At 41.1% G+C, this 17352-nt stretch overlaps 1 protein-coding gene across 2 annotated transcripts in view; it reads right to left on the bottom strand.

The window, feature by feature from the left end:
- Window positions 1-17352, bottom strand: part of STXBP5 (syntaxin binding protein 5) — a 429990-nt gene that overhangs the window by 318108 nt on the left and 94530 nt on the right. For both annotated transcript variants that reach the window (XM_066595949.1, XM_066595950.1), the window contains exons 3-4: window positions 12564-12645; window positions 6215-6315 (exon numbers count right to left, since the gene is read on the bottom strand). In XM_066595949.1, coding sequence (XP_066452046.1) covers window positions 6215-6315; window positions 12564-12645 — 183 coding nt within the window. The remainder of the gene's footprint in view (window positions 1-6214; window positions 6316-12563; window positions 12646-17352) is intronic.

Below are 17352 nucleotides of genomic sequence, written 5' to 3'. Positions count from 1 at the left end.
CAATTGAAAAGGTGGTAGTATAAACAGCTGTGTATTTCTGTTTAGGGGTTAACATTTGACATACAGCATAGTGCATACTGAAACACAATCAAATTGTGCAAAATTTTGAATAGTGTAAGACAAGTTGCAATTAAGGTTGTCCTGATGATGTACTAAAATGGAAAAATTATATTGAATTAAAATAGGAGACAAGCAATTCTTGGAATTTATCAGTAAATCTGATGAATTGCCATCTGACATTTTCATGGCATATCCAAAGAAGTACAATGGTTGCAAGTCCTACCTCTGGAATAAAAGCAGTGTAACAATACAATCTATGCTGTTACTGCTTTTCTTGAGCTACAAAATATAGCTCGCTGTGCTACACGGCTTCCATAACTTCCACCAATTTCTATGAAAGCTAAGGGAACAGTGTAGCGCAGCCTGTTCCAGCCACCACATTCAGTGTCAGCAGCTCTCTCCACTGGGCCATCCAGGACTGACAGCTCCTCTGCTAAAACCTAGCCATGCTCCTCAGTTTCCCTGTCTTGGCTCCTGTTACTCATTAAGCCTCCTATATAAGCCTGGTCCTGTTCCCCCCTTCCTTGCGTGATTATAGTGCTCCACAGGCCCTTGATCAATCTCCACTGCTGCCAGCTCCTGATACCTTCAAAATATTGCACAAATTGTTTGCGTTTCAACATGCACTCTACTATATGCAAAATGATAACACCTAAATAAAAACAAACACGTAATATACAGCACATCTTCAATTAGCCATAACACAACACATGTGTAATCCATACACATTAATATGAATATACGTATGCCCTCATATATATGAGTATGCCCTTCAATGCACACCTGTAGGTTATAAATGTGGAAGAAAATAATCCCCCTCATTTAACCTTAATATTTTGTAACCACTAGCTTACAATCCAATTTGTTAAAAAGGGTTAAATACAAAATTGAACAAAACTATCTTTCCCAGAGAAAAACAAGCCTTCCTAACATGCTCTGAATCAGGAGAGAGCTATTAAAAGCAAACATCAGCTATCACATAGAACCACTATAAACCTGCAATTACTCTGTGAACAGATACATCCTCCCTTAAAATGATCAAAGGAGCCTGTGCTTCCAGGAACGGTGTGATGTTCATTCATCTAGATACAACAAGAAAGGGATTCGTCTCTTAAGTCTAATGCATCTTGATGTTTGTCTAAATCCCCCTTTCTATAAATATAGAACCTAAAAGTGGGTTGATCTGTTGAATCTGCAAGCAGAGGTCAATGACTGCAGCATCGTGTATCACATCCAAAGCGTGTACGAAAGCGCGATGGAAAACATTGTGGTTTATGTCCTTATCTTTCTGCTTGTTTAGATAGCAACACTTTCACCCATAACCTGGGTTGCACGGTCACTGCTGACCCAGCGATGGTTTTGTTTTCAGAGATAACACGTTTATGAAAAAACACATCTGTAGATTTAGGATGTCCAAGACATCACAGACAAGTAGCGGTCAACTGCAACCTGCCAACGTCATTCTGCAGTCGATGCGCCGTGTTATCTCTCCATGGCCTTTACAAAGCACTGTACATTAGATTCTTGCATCAAGAAAACGTGCAGATCAATATGTTGTATGATGAGGTGCAGTACATTGCGGATTAGTTTGAATCTACACATGTGCATAAATCTGAACAGAATCCAATGCAATCTCACTAACAATATAGGCGATTGTTTTTTAATGCCCCATTCACAAGAAGCAAACTGAGAACAATTATGGCTGGGCAGCAAATGTTATAAGACAAATAATCCAGCGGTTATAATCACTAATCAATTCAGAAGGGTCAGTGATGCATGGATTATGCCCATTGCCAGATTGGAAATCGTGAAATAATTTTTCCCCCCTAAATAAGGAAAATTAGCTTCTACCTCATCAGGGTTTTTTTTTTGCCTTCCTCTGGATCAACACTGGGAGGTAATAGGCTGAACTGTATAGACATATGTCTTTTTTTTCAGTCTTACATACTATTTAATATGTTTATTATTGCATGCTAAACAGCAGAGGGTTTAGTAGTCTACACAGAAATCCTGACTTTCAGTTATGGATTTCTGTGGCAAATTTCTCTAATAATCTACAGAGGATTTGGCTCTGCAAATCCTGACCATGTGGACACAGCCTTACAGTTTACACATAGAATTATTGTTCTTAAAGGGGTTGTCTCGCGGCAAACATCAAAATTTTACATTAGCCCATTCCCCCTGTCACCCCCCTGGCATAAAATAGCATTTTAAACCGCTTGCTACTCACCGATGTGATGAAAGATGAACTTATAAAATTCTTCTCCCAAGATGGCCGCCGGTCCTTTCCCAGGGATGCACTGCGGTTTTCTCCCATGGTGCACCGCGGGTCTTCTCCCATGGTGCACCATGGGCTCTGTGCGTTCCATTGCCGATTCCAGCCTCCTGATTAGCTGGAATCGGCACACGTGACGGGGCGGAGCTACGCGATGACGCGTAGAAGGGGGCGGAGCCAGAACGCCGCTCGTGCCCGGACCGTCCAAAAGGGAGAAGACCCTTCTGCGCAAGCGCGTCTAAAAAAGCAAGAAGACCCCGAAATTAGACGGAGCCATGGAGACGGGGATGCCAGCAACGGAGCAGGTAAGTGAATAACTTCTGTATGGCTCATATTTAATGCACGATGTATATTACAAAGTGCATTAATATGGCCATACAGAAGTGTATAACCCCACTTGCTTTCGTGAGACAACCCCTTTAAATTACATCCTGCTTTACAGTTCTACATTCACGAGTCCGCTGGCTTAAGAGTAGAGATCTCCCAGTGTATACTACTGGCTCAGGATCTATAAAGAACTTGTTTCGGCACTTCACATTCTTGGAAGGGTCATCTTTACATTATGCTCTATAAATTAATTCTTAATAGGAATCATCAAGTGCCTTGTCACATAGGAGCTCAGATCAGGGCCCTTCTCACATGACTGTCGAGCACAAAAGTGTCCGACAGCCGTCCCAACAGTGATCGGTCTTATGCCTTTATACAGCAGCGAACATCACTCAGTCAATGGAGGAGGAGTGGGTCAAGAATCGTTCAGACCAACTGCCTCCAGTCACAGTAAACAGGCCATCGTTTATAGATTGCGTTTAATGTATATGCTGTAACATATAGGGGGTGGATAAAAATATGGAAACACTAAAGCTGTAGTCTGCGCCTTTTTCATCACGACTCTACGCAATGATTATCTGTCTCTGTCACTCAACACACATTTCTGTCCACATTTTTGTTTGCTGGATGCATTTTTTCTAGTCTTTCCAGCGCCAGAGATTCACAAATCAGGCCTCCCATTGAGAAGCATGGGAGTCCACAAATGGATTTAAGCACGCAGATTTGTTTTGAGGACCTTTTAGTATAGAAAACAAATCGTAGCATGCTCCATTTTTGTGCCGTTCCCGCACAAACGGCTTCCCTTGAAGTCAAGGGAAGCCATCCGATCTGTGGGCAGTCTACAGCTAACACTGCCAATGGGCCGAGGGTCCTATGGGAAATTAGGAGATTTAAAAAGAAAAAAATCTGTGCTGCGCATGTCCGACGGCGCGCCGTGCGGACCATCCGCAGTACAGATAACCCGGAAGTGGAGAGTTCCACGCAGACACAACCGACTTCCCGCACAGGTAAACAGGGTCCTCAGGCACAGTCAGGGTGGGATTCCGCTGATGGCTCCTGCCTGCGGGATCCGTCCTACCCGTGGACATTGGGCCATAGGGTTCCATGGTGAAGAATGAAAAAAAGAAAACTACGTGAATTACATTTCTCTTGCTATACAGATTACTGTTGCATGGAATAGCACAGTCTGCTACTTTATTTTATACGTTTTTTTTTTGCAGTATACTAAGCAGAGAACCATTTGAAATTCCCACCATTGCAAAGCTTGTCAATTGAACATTTTGGGTAACTGGATGAATGTGCAGACACTGAAAGTCTGACATAGACTTACAGGGAAAGCTGCTGTCCAATAGGTGGCGCTGCAGAGGAATCGTCGCATATACCATTTGTATATTACATTTCTCAGAGACGCATGCATGGCCTCATAACTCTTAGCGATCATCGCTGAGCTCTATCATTGGCTATAGCAGTAGGTTTACGGGACGTCACAGACAGACTGCAGCCTGTAAACCATATGTCACCATGCAGACCTGGAGCCACTGGCAGAGGACCTCTGTGGCGCAGGGAGTATATGCTTTTTATTATGTTGAGGCCATGCGGGAGCCATTTTTAACAAAACGTATATCTTATACTAGCTAACATACCTGGCTATGCTCGAGTTATTTTGATACAGGTGTTTACATGTTGTTCGCACGGAAAATTTTATGAAGTCATGGATACTTTAGAGGAAACGAGGAATAAAATATGTATACACGTAGAGGCGCATTAGATTCTCCTCAGACTGCATGTACCGATGTCCCTCTGCAGAATGTGCCACTCCTCCAACTCTCCTCACTTAGGACCTAAAGAATGCTTGTGCGAAATTTCACACTTTTATGATAACGGGAAGTTACATTACATAGGGGTGCACTTACTTTTGCAATTAGCACTGAATAATCAAGTTGTGACCCCTTTACTTTTCCTATTTAGGACCTAAAGAATGCTTCTGCCAAATTTCGAAGTTAGAGAATTAGTGGTGAGTCAGTCAAGGGCTTTCACATACATACATACATACATACATATAAATGTACAGAGATATAGATTTAGATCTCAGACAGCCCCTTTAATGAGGGATTGGTAAAAAAATGGCAAGAAATCATGAGCATATACAGATTGCAAAAATTTTGCAGACAGGAATACTGCAACATCGCCGAGTTGCCACATATTGTAAAAAGGAAACGTCACACACGGCAGTAAATCTTTTATGCATCAAATACATAATTAAGTGTATTTTACTTTGTCAGGAAAGATTAAAGGGAGTCTGTCAGCTAGAACATGCTGTCCAAGCTGCAGGCATCATGCTATAGAGCAGGAGCAGACCGATATATATTTTTATGGGGAAAAATTCAGAATAACTTGTATTTTATTCATTTACATCTCTGCTCATTCTGAGCTCATTCATTTAAACCTCTGCATTTTCTGAGCTGAACAGTCCACTGGGCGGTCCTAATAGTGATTGACAGCTGTGTATGCCTGTGCATATAGGGGTAGCGGTCAATCACTGATCGCGGACCACCCCTTGGACTGTTCAGCTAAGAAAATGCAGAGGTTTAAATAAATAAAATACAAGTTCTACTTCATCTTTCCCCATTAAACTATATATCAGTTTGTTCAGCTCCTCCTGCTCTATAATATCATGCCTGCAGCTTGGATAGAATATAGCCAATTCTATTCCAGCTAGACTTCTGCAACAGCATCCACTGTAGACACCAGTAAACAGACTGGTAACGCTCACTGCTCATCTACAGGTTCAAATACGGCCCCCTCCTGTGTCAGTCACTCCACATGCTTACTAAATCCTGCAGAACTCTGTCCAACTCTGCTCCTGCCTACTGTTCTGCAATAATCCGCAGACATCATGTGCAAACAACCTTTGCTCTGCCGATGACCTTCTCTCTGCAATGCTAATCGCCCTCTTACACTCTATGACTCAGACCTTCTTACATCTTCCTTGGTAAACTCACCTGGGTCCTGTATGTTGTGCTGTTGTACTTCTATTTAGGACATTTTACCTAAATATATTTTATTAAGAGTGTAATCACTATACAAATACATAGCAATTAATTACATTTTTCACAGAAGTACACAATAGACGTGCCAAAAAGTGATAGAAACTATGTAATATTTCTGTGAATTCGGTACGTGTACGAATCTAAAAACGCACAAAAAACTGAAGCTTGCCATACAGCAACAAAAATGATTAATAATGGAATAACATGATATCACCGCAGCATAGAAACATTACGTATAGACGGATTCTGCATCTAATATTAAGAAACAGTGATTAGAGGCTTAGTCATAACTAGTCCCTTAATCTTATTACTGTGAAAATAAATACATTCAACAGTATTTTCTACTTGCTGCAGTTCATGTTTAATCTGAAGTAGCAGCTCTCCGTTGTGTTCATTATCAGCACAACCAGCGACAATCGAATAAAATGAACGTTAGTCATGTTCTATGATAAAGGTGCCAATCACTAAATCTGTGGTTAATTGTACCAGAGTAATTTCTTACCGTTCTCTGCTGAATTTCAGGGAATGCAATATGGCAGGTCTCTTCTGTCGCAGATTCCAAAGATGTAAGGTATCATCCGTCAAGGCACTCACAAGCGCTCCCTTTAAAAATTATACACAACTAATCAAAAAATACATAGAAAATGTCACATGGGGTGTGTGTGTGTTCTTGGTATAGAAAAGTACAGTGGGGCTTGAAAGTTTGTGAAACTTATATTTTACCTAAAACTACATCAGATTTTCACACAAGTCCTCAAAGCAGATAGAACGAACCAAATCAAAGAAATCAGTCAAAAATATTACACTTGGTCATTTATAATTGAGGAAAATGATCCAATATCACATGTCCATGAAGGGCAAAAGTATGTGAACCTTAAGAATTAGCAAATAATTTGAAGATGAAATTAGAGTCTGGTGTTTTCAATCAATGCGATGACAATCAGGTGCAAGTGAGCCTCTTGTTTTATTTAAAGAACAGGAATCTATCAAAGTCTTATCTTCACAACTCGTTTGACGACCAGAGAAGAGTTGTTGGTGGTTATCAGGCTGCAAAAGTTTGTGAAACTATCTATGAAAAGTTTGGACTCCAGCAATCTGCAGTCAGTCAAATATATTGTGTAAACAAGAAGAAAATTTAAGACCATTATTACCCTGCCCAGGAGTAGCCAACCAAAAAAGATCACGCTAAGAGCAAGGCGTATAAATAATAGTCCATGAGGTCACAAAGGAACCTAAAGTAACCTCTAAGCAACTAAAGGGCTTTTTGACATTAGCCAATATTAATGAGTCCACTATCAGGAGAACATTGAACAACAATGGTGTGCATGGCAGGATTACAAGGAGAAAGCCGCTGCTCTTCAAAAAAGAACAAGGAAAAATGTCAGGACATCTGTCCATGAGCTGAATCTCAAGAAAACATGCGTCATACAGCAAGGTAACGAACCAAAACACACACGTCATTCTACAAAAGAATAGCTAAAAGAAGAATAAAGGTAAAGTTTTGTACTGCCACCAACATAACAGGAGTTGAAACCATTTTGTACGAAGGAATGAGCTAAAATTCCTCCAAGCAGATGTGCAGGAATACTGGAAACATTCACTTACTGCTGCACAAGGGGAACGCACCAGATACTGAAAACTAAGGTTCACTTACTTTTGCCACTATTTTTCTCAATAAATAAATTACTAAATCTAATATCTTTGACTTATTTGTTTAATTTGGTTCTTTCTCTTCATCTACTTTTGGGACTTGTGTAAAAATCTTATATAGGTTTGGGTGAAATATAAGCAGAAATATGGAAAATTCTGAAGGGTTCACAAACTTTCAAGAACAACTGTAGCTTCTAAGCCCCATTTGGGGTAAATGTGTGTTCTCAGGAAAAGCTATGGAATAGGTCACCAAAACACATGATGTTACTGTATATTCTCATGCTTGAGGTATCCTGAGAAAATCCAAAACACCTGTTTCATTGAGAATTTCTTACTACAATTTTTAAACCCTTGAGGACATGGCGATTTTTCATATGTTTTCTCTTTCCTGATTTCAAAAATTATAACTTCTTTATTTTTTCAATCGACCTTCAGTACTATTCAAAAGTTTTAAGCAGGTGTGGAAAAAATGGTGAAAAATAAGTTTTAAAAATGAAAGCGTTAATAGTTTATTTTTGTCAAATGACAAAATGCAAAGTGAATGAACAAAAGAGAAATCTTAATCACATCAATAATTGGTGTGACCGCCTTTTACTTTTAAAACTGCCACAATTCTTATTGGTAAATTTGCACACAGATTTTGAAGGAACTTTAGCCCCTTCCCACTATAGGACATACAATTACGTCCTGCGGGGTCAGGGTATGTATGAAGAGAGATCTCTTCATACAGTGCAGGTGCCAGCTGTTTATCACAGCTGACACCCGCGGACAATAGCTGCAATCAGCTGCGCGGCTGATCAGCACTATTAACCCTTTAAATGCCTCTGTCAATTCTGATGAGATCACAGGGAGCCGTGCAGGTGTCATGGCAGCCGGGGGCCTTCTGAAATGTCCCAGGGTAGTTTTAGCAGACGGCCCTATCAAGCCATCCCCAAGTGGTGGCTTGATAGACTGCCTGCCTGATAGCAGTATGATGTAATGCTAAAGCATTACATCATACTGCAGGAGCGATCAAAGCATCGCAAGTTGTGGTCCCTTAGAAGGACTTAAAAATAAAGTAAAAATGAGATCAATAAAGTTTCACCGATTGTAAAAAAAAAAATCATAAAACAAAAATACAAATATATTAGGAGAGCGCTCCAATAGATCCACATAACAATAAGATTGATGTAAATGTAAATAAAGGGACTCACCCGGTGTCTAGTGGAGCCCCTGTGTTGGAACTCCACTAGCACCTCCACATCCCGGTATGCCTGTAATATACAGTGCCGAGGTCTGTCAGGAGAGCTGCTGAGTCACTGTCTCCACCTGTCTTGAGGACCCATGAAACAAAATAATCCAATATGTAGAAAATACCCCGCACTCTCAAGGACAGACTTCCGAGGATCCTCAGTATTAATAAAACAGTCTTTTTAAAGTCTGTCCTTGAGAGCACGAAGTATTTTCTACATATTGGATTCATATTTGGTAATGCTGCATCCGTAAAAGTCCGATCTATCAAAGTATTGCATCATTTACCCCATATGGTGAACGTTGTCCGAAAAAATATATAAAGAACGCTAGAAATGCACTTTTTTGGTCATGCATCTGTCTCCCAGAAAAAAATGCAATAAAAAGCGATCAAAAAGTCATATGTGTTCCAAAATGTAACAAACTACAGGACATCTCAAAAAGAGCCCTCTTACAACTCAGAAAATAATTTTAAAAAAATTAAATGTCTTTAAAAAAAATATAAAAGTAGTACAGCAAAAAAATAAAAATCATAGTAATCGTACTGACCCATAGAATAAAGTTATCATTTGATTTGTGTTGCAGTTTGTGAGCCGTATAAACAAAATGCACCAAAAGATGCTGGAATGTCATTTTTCTTTCATTCTACTCCACTTAGAATTTTTTTAAAGTTTTTTAGTACATTATATGGTACATTAAATAGCACCATTGCAAAATACAACTCGTCCCACAAAAAACAAGCCCTCAGACAGCGACGTCGATGGATAAATAAAGAAGTTACGATTTCATTTTTTTTTAAAGGAAGGGGGTGGAGAAAAACCAAAAGGAAAAAAAAGGCCTGCATTCCTAAGGGGTTAAAGAAAATTGTAAGTGGGGTAAAATGAAAAAAAAACCCCACAATGATACCATTTTTTGTGGGGGCTGTTTTTACAGTGTAAACAGTGCAGCAAAAATGACATGAGAACTTCATTCCGTGGGTTAGTATGATTAAGGCGATACCAAATTTTTATAGTCTTTTTTTTATTGTACAGTTGGTCCCCTACATGTGAACAGGTTCCATTCCAGGAACCTGTTCGCAAGTACAGTTGTTCGCAAGTCCGAACAAATGTTTGCATTGAGCAGGATAGCGGGTGGATCCCGCTCCATACAACGTCGGGTGCCGGCTGTTTCTTACAGCGGACACCCAGCGACAGCGGTTCCGATGAGCCGCGCCGCTCGTCGGAACTGTTAATGCTTTAAATACCGCTGTCAGAGCGGTATTTAAAGTGTTAACAGTTCTGACGAGCGGCACAGCTCGTCGGAACTGCTGCCGCCGGGTGCCCACTGTAAGAAACAGCCGACACCCAACGTTCAGGGGGCCCATACAGTGTACCGCGATGAGATCATGGGACGCTATGCAGTCGCTAGGCAGCCAGGGGCCTTCTGAAAGGCCTTAGGGCTGCCTATGCAGAGTGCCTACCAAGTGCACGGCTTGATAGGCACTCTGCATAGGCAGCCCTGGGGCCTTTAAGAAGGCCCCCGGCTGCCTAGCAACCGCACAGTGTCCCGCGATCTGACCGGACAGGCTTCTATCAGGCTTGATAGAAGCCTGCCCGGTCCCTGCACAGTATGATGTAATGCCATAGCACTACATCATACTGTGCAGGACAGATTGTTCGTAAATTGAACGTTCGCAAGTCGGGGACTATCTGTACTACTTTTAAAAATAAAATAGCTTTTCAAAAATTTAATGTTGCCATCTTCTTTACTGTTACCACTATATTTTTTTATTTTTCTGTTGATAGAGTTGTGCGAATGCTTATCTTTTTTACAGGATGGCATGTAGTTTCTATTGGCACCATTTTGAGCTACATATATGTCATTTGGCAATACCAAATATCTTCGTTATTTCTTTGCTTTGATTTGATTTTAAGTTAAAAGCTGCTATGACGAATGAAAAGTAGACCGCAATCTCGCCATAGGTGAGCCATTCAGGTATCTGAGGGAGCTCTCTCTGTTTAGAAATTTGATTGCCTCTGTTAGAATCAACAGCAGCATCTAAATGGTTAATGGTCGCAATAGGAGTTATTTCCGATTGTGTGCTTTTCTGTTCCCCCCACACTCCTAAATGGTTAACTCAGGCTCTTTTTACACAGTGTCTTTGCCTCTATCCCCCACCTCCCCACTGCCATCTCAGGTTTTCGTCCTATATGGAGAAAACTGCACAGGAGCAGAAAGCTGGATGGAGCCATAGTGTTTAATGTATGAAATGGAAACCACTTTGGTTTCCATTTAGCTAGGTTTAGCCCTGCCAGTCTTTTTAGCTGGATGAAAAAGTGCTGTTGATGGCATTTGTCTATCTAGCTAAAACAACTAACAGGGATGGAAAGAAACTTTGTAAAAATGGAGACCAGAGAGATCTATGTTTTATACGTTAAACCCCATGCTTCCATCCAGGTTGCCCTTTCCATTCCATTCCTAACATAAAAGATGAAAACCTGAGCTGTATTAATAAACGCTATGTGAAAGTAGCCTTACTCTGAAAAACTGCTAAAATCCATTTTGAGAAAAAGTGACAGACTAACAGCTCAGTGACAGATCAATACATGCTTTCTGTTGAAGTCTATGAAGAGAAGAGGGGTGGAGCGAGCAGGAGAACAGCACAGAGACACACACAGATAGTGCTGCAGCTAATAGTGTTTTACTGACTCACAATTACTGGTTTCACATCTACACTGCTCAGTACTTCTCTATAATATCCTACTAGATCATGCTGCTGTTATATCTCTGTATGTGAGAGGTGGAGATAGAGGGGAGAATATCCTATAGTCTGTGTATATGAGAAATCATAACAGCCTACAGCCAGCTTAGGGAAAACTGAAAATTAAAGATAGATCCTGCAGTGGGGAAAACTGATGACAAATATAGCTTACAGGTCATATAATGGGTATGGGTAGATACTAGAGATGAGCGAGCGTACTCGATAAGGCAAACTACTCGAGCGAGTAGTGCCTTATGCGAGTACCTGCCCGCTCGTCTCAAAAGATTTGGGTGCCAGGGAGGAACGGGGGGGGGGGGGGGGGGGGTGTGATTATCTCTCTCTCTCACTCCCCCCCCCCCCCCCCCCGCGCCCTCCGCCCTGCTCACTCCCGCAACTCACCGCTCTACCCCGCCGGCACCCGAATCTTTTGAGACGAGCGGGCATGTACTTGCATAAGGCACTACTCGCTCGAGTAGTTTGCCTTAGCAAGTATGCTCGCTCATCTCTACTAGATACCTCATCTGTGCACACCTTATTCTTAAAAAATCATCTGAGACACTTTAAGAACCTAGAGGGATCCTCCATTATGATAAGGATTATACTTTCCTTCGCCACTTGTTTATATAATTGTATATTTATGTTTGCATTTGTCTTTTTGAAGGTTATTTGGTCCTTCTTGATAGGAATCCATATTACGCTGTAAGCTACTTGTGCTGTCCTCCAGAAACTTAAAATGTGGGCCACGCTTTTGGATGAGAGAGCTGCCGGTGGCTCGAAGCTCTGATCTAAAGGTCAGAACACATGCTATATAGATGCCTGATGATAATGGCAATTTAAATAGGTAGGTCGCTTTATCAGGTTCTCTTTAAGCATTTTTAAATTCCGAACATTGTTCAGTCACTGTGTCAATGTAAAATACTACACAGCAATAAAGACTACATACTGTTGCATATTTGATTTGATTTAGTGGGAAAAAAATTATGCATTTTTTCAAGCCCAAAGCAGGAGTGATAAAAAAAAAGTTGAAAACCTGCATATGTACCGACACCCTAACAGTGATTAATTCCTTTCATGCTTCTCTCTATAAACATATTACATACAGTATGTGACTCCCTGTACAACTGTACCTGGGTAAAGCTAAAAAGAGAGAGAAATAACAATAGGAAATGAAGGAGAGAAGAGAGTCATGAGGCAGTGATGTCAGAGGAGAGATTAAAGTGATTCCACTAACCTCATTAATCAGGAACTGAAGCTGGATTACTGAAGAACCACTGTCATGCTGGCAATAGCACTCAACTCCTGGCCGACCAAACCTGACATTAATTATGTTAAGGAAGAACGGCTTAAGAAAGGAAAAAATAAAAAACAGAACATATTTAGAAATTACAAAAGAAAGAACGTAACAAGCTCTAAATGCCAGAAGGCGACATGTTTTCTTTTATCCAAATGAAGGTTTGTTGCCTATCTTGTGTGAATAACATCATTCAAAATGTAAAAAGTGGAACTCTAGTGAGCCTCGAACAGGAGCTTGCAAATGAGAATTCAGACATTAAGGGAAAACTAAAGCCTACAAGGCATTTACATCTGCTCCAAGCTCCTTACAGTGTTAAAGAGTTTCCGTGTGGGAGGAAACACATTCTTAATTAAAATGTTAAACACAAGAAATGAAACATCAAAGCAACTGTCTTCTCATATATGTCTCCGGCACATTACTTAGCAGTGGGCAACAATGATGACAGGTGATTGGACTTGCTATACAGCCAGACAGAGTATATAGTATATAATCACTTGGCACATCGCGCGGTATATTACAAGCAGTGGAAACGATGCGACGCATGGACCCCAAGAAGGGTGTGTAAGGTGTATGGGAACCGAACATTCATATGAGGTCATACTCTGCAATATCCAAGGAGTCACACAGAAGTATTTGCGTGCACAAAAAATCTGTGAGTGCAATATGTAGAAAACAGGACCCATTGATTTCAATGCGTTAGTTCACATGCCCTTATTTGGCGTGCACAATTCGAGTGCACAAAAAAAATAAAATGCATCATGTTCCATTTTCTTGCACATCTGTACAGGGAAAAAAAATACATCTTGAACTTGTTAAACTAATTGGCCATTTCAATGGCTGAGAGCTCCGGCGTGTTTTTATTTTGCGCGCGCAAAAAGTATAGTACAAAATTCTGTTGCGCACGCAAATAAGCAACAATCGATGCACAGTAATTTGGCGCAAATGCACTTACGTTCGGATGAATCCGGCCTTATTAATTGGAAAAGAGAAAAACACACAGGAGGAGGAAAAAAAAAGGGAAGCTTGAGCTATATGTGGAGGGGAAGAATTAATCCAGATCATGTGGATAAAAGACCTCACTACCTACATAAACACCATATCCTCCTCCACCTGCAACATTTTATATACAGTAGAATTATATACATTATACATACATATATACAAACACACGTATGCATGAGAGGAATTGGCAGACATAATGCAACATGGAGGTGATATATGGCTATAGACAGCATACAGTTATCTAGATACAAACAGATTTCTGGCAAAATACATGTAAAAACACAGAATATGTCAGACAAGCTTTTTTATCTCCTTCTTTGTGTCGAATCCAAATTTGTGCCATTTTTATGATGCTGCACTCTGTCAAACTGGACTATTCCCACTTGCATGGGTGATTTTTCTAGAGGTGGCACATGCTGATTCTATCTTTTTAGATTGTGGTGTGGACTTATAAGAATCCTTGTAAAATACTGTGTCTTCAAATCTATTCCGTGAACAGCACTATACAGGGTATGACAGGTCCGCTGCAGATTTTTAGGATAGAGATTGGCTTAAAATGCCATTACTGTGGTTTTTCCACCATCGGCTGGAAGTTTATCCTGAGCAGCTACTACTTTCAGTAAAACAATATTTTCTGACATTACTTCTGATCTTTCCGCCAACTGCGGTCTGACTGCATGGCAAATAGTGAAATCTGCAATGAAAATTACAGTATAAATTGATTTTCTATAGCAGATTTAAACAAACCTCATCCATACACTGTGGAAAACATCCACTTTAAATCCGCATGGAAGTTTACAGGTGAGGCGAATTTTGCAATCCGCAGCATGTCAATTTGTGTTACAGATTTTCTCTGCAGATTTCACCCTTTTGCAATGTAGTCAGTTGGGAAAAGATCAGAAGCAATGTCAGAAAACACAGGATGATTCAGAAAGAATGGTAAAAAGTAAAGCTGATTTATTCTTACATGAATTGGCATACAGCAGCCAGAATGCCATGAAAATGTTTATTGCACTTTGCAGATGTTCTGTGACTCCAATTGCACATAGATGACTTAAAACAGCATACCTGCACTGCAATAGAACTAATAGAGGATATGCTGGGATGCATCTGGGCAGAAATGGAATACCAGCCTGACATTTGCTGCATCTCCATTGGTGTCCACATCAAACATTTATGAAGGTGCAATATAAACTTGAAGAGTTCTTCTATCTTTTCATGTCATTCTGGCAGTCGTATGTCAATCCATTTATGAATAAATCAGCTTTACTTTTGCACTATTCTTTGAATCACCCTGTGTTATTTTACCGTAAGAGTACTAGAGGTTTGCAACAAACATACAGTAAAAGTGGTTGGAAAATCAGCAATAAATGAATTCAAGCATGTCTGGGATAAGCATAGATCTATCCTAAGAGAGAAATAAAAAGGAAACCTAAAAGCAAACGAAATAGACTATATGGACTTTTTCTGTTATTAAATCTTCAATGTTTCACTTCCACAATGAAATACATGACAAAAACCACAATATTTGGTGTGGTTTGCTGCTTAGGATGTGGTCTTACCCTAAAAAACATCTACAGTTCAATGCAATAGTACATTACTTCAAAAATTGTAAGATTTTAGAAAGTTTCTCTAACTCTAAATAGCGTTATTTAATTATAACTATTATTATAATGCGATCAATAAGTGATCTGTCCAAAAAATAATTATCTGTTCTAGACAACTATTAGGCTGCCTGCACATGGCAGAGCCGGATTCCACACGCAGGAGCCCGAAGCAGAATCTGACCCTGGCCCGCGGCTGGCAACCCTTCATACCGGTGTTCTTTCACGGACGGGCTATGGGTCGGACGGCTTCCATTGACTTCCAAAGGAGCATGCTGCAATTTTTCTTCCATAACCTTGGTGCCTCAGTTCACTAGATCAAGCAGTACTGGTGTATCTTGACGCCACTGGAAGCTAGGGGTTTGCCAGAGCTTGCATGTAGCAACGACCCAGAGACACCCCTAGCTCCCGATAGGGTGAAGAATGGAAGGTTCTAGCACAGTGTGTTGCTTTAGTGCCTGGTCTGGAGGGTTAGTTTTCCCATTAGGCTTACTTGCGTAAGCCTAATAGGAAAAGAAACCCTCACCCTAACCCTCCAGACCAGGCACTAAAGCAATAGGCAGGCATGCAGCAGTGCTCCCTGCGCTCCCTCAGTGGTCTGTGGCAGCAGTTTTTTGCAGCTGCTGTTGTTCAGTTTAGCCCCACTAATGCCCCGGTCAGTCACTGTTAAGCAGCGCTGTCACTTTGCCTGAACTGCCGATGCCGCCGCTTACACTATTCGCGTTGTCCTGCAGGCATCGGGGATTGAACTAAACGCCGCTCCTAGCCTCACCGCACAGCACTGCTCCACCGGCGCTCCATGCCTCGGCGCTGTGCTTACGCGCCCGTGCCTCAGCCAGCGCCACCGTCGCTTCAAGCCTCAGAACTGCAGTGCCCGCTGTGCTCCGGCACCGCAACTCCCTGCATCGCCACTGTCCTCTACTGTGTCAGAACGGAACTTGGGGCATTAAGCACGCCCCCAGCTAATTAGAACCTGGGGGCGTGAAGAACTTTTTTGACCGCTGTATTATGTCGCCACCCCTTACTTCCGAGATAATACACCAGTACCTGATCAAGCTTATTAGATCACTGTACATCAATCAAGAAGCAATGGTGTGAACACTCTATGGTGATACAGACTGGTTCAGGATTGACAAGGGTGCAAGGCAGGGCTGCATATGGTCCCCATTTCTCTTCAACCTTTTTGCTGAGTTGATCATGAGGAAAATAGACCTGGACTTGCCAAATATTGAAGTGAAGATCGGAGGAAGGACCATCAAAAACTTAAGATATGCGGATGATATGACTCTGGTGGCTGAAAGGAAGGAGGACCTGATAAACATGATTTTTAAACTTAAGAAAGAAAGTAAAAAAAAATGAGGCTGCACCTTAACATCAAGAAAACAAAGATCATCACAACAACAGCTATTGGAAAATTGATGCACGATTTTCTCACGATGTGACAGTGCTACAAATCGCATGTATGTGAAGCCCTTGCTTTGCAACGGCTTTTTTCACATTAGCGATGTTTTGTAGGCTGCTACATGCTGTACATAGCCGCGATTTGCAATGTTTTGTAACCCATGTTTCCCTATGAAGCCTTCTTTGAGTTACATCGCCTCACACGAAAAACATGTTTTTTGTGCGGTTCGATGCAACTTTTATAGTAGGAAATCCTACTGTTTGAGCCCTGAAATAAGCCCTAGCTGCATGAAAAATAACAAAAAATAAATAAAAATACATCACCTAAGAGGCGTTGTCCGCTCCGCCACACTACTTCTCTGTAACTTTGGCACTTTTTTGTAGTCTTCAGGAAGCGCTTTCTGGTCAGGGAGTTCCAAAACCCCGCCTCCAGAAAGCGCTGACTCTGATTGGCTGAGTCGTAGTGCTTGAGAACCAATCACTGCCGCGCTTGATTAACCACTCACAGCCATCGCATTGAATGGCTGTGATTGGTTCATCGAGCGCTGCAGTAATTGGCCGAGCTGCTATTTCTGACTATCCCCCCCCCCCCCCAAAAAAAAACTATAGAATTGATTAATATCCACTCTAATTTTAAATTATAATAAAAGCCCCACTGTGTCCCGCAAATAGAGGAACAAAACATTTTGGGGTAGACTAACAAAATAAACAAGCAAAAT

Source organism: Eleutherodactylus coqui, chromosome 3 (assembly GCF_035609145.1).
Source record: "Eleutherodactylus coqui strain aEleCoq1 chromosome 3, aEleCoq1.hap1, whole genome shotgun sequence".
NCBI lineage: Eukaryota > Metazoa > Chordata > Amphibia > Anura > Eleutherodactylidae > Eleutherodactylus > Eleutherodactylus coqui.
The sequence above is the reverse complement of the archived record's forward strand: the minus strand, read 5'-3'. Positions and strand labels throughout refer to the sequence as shown.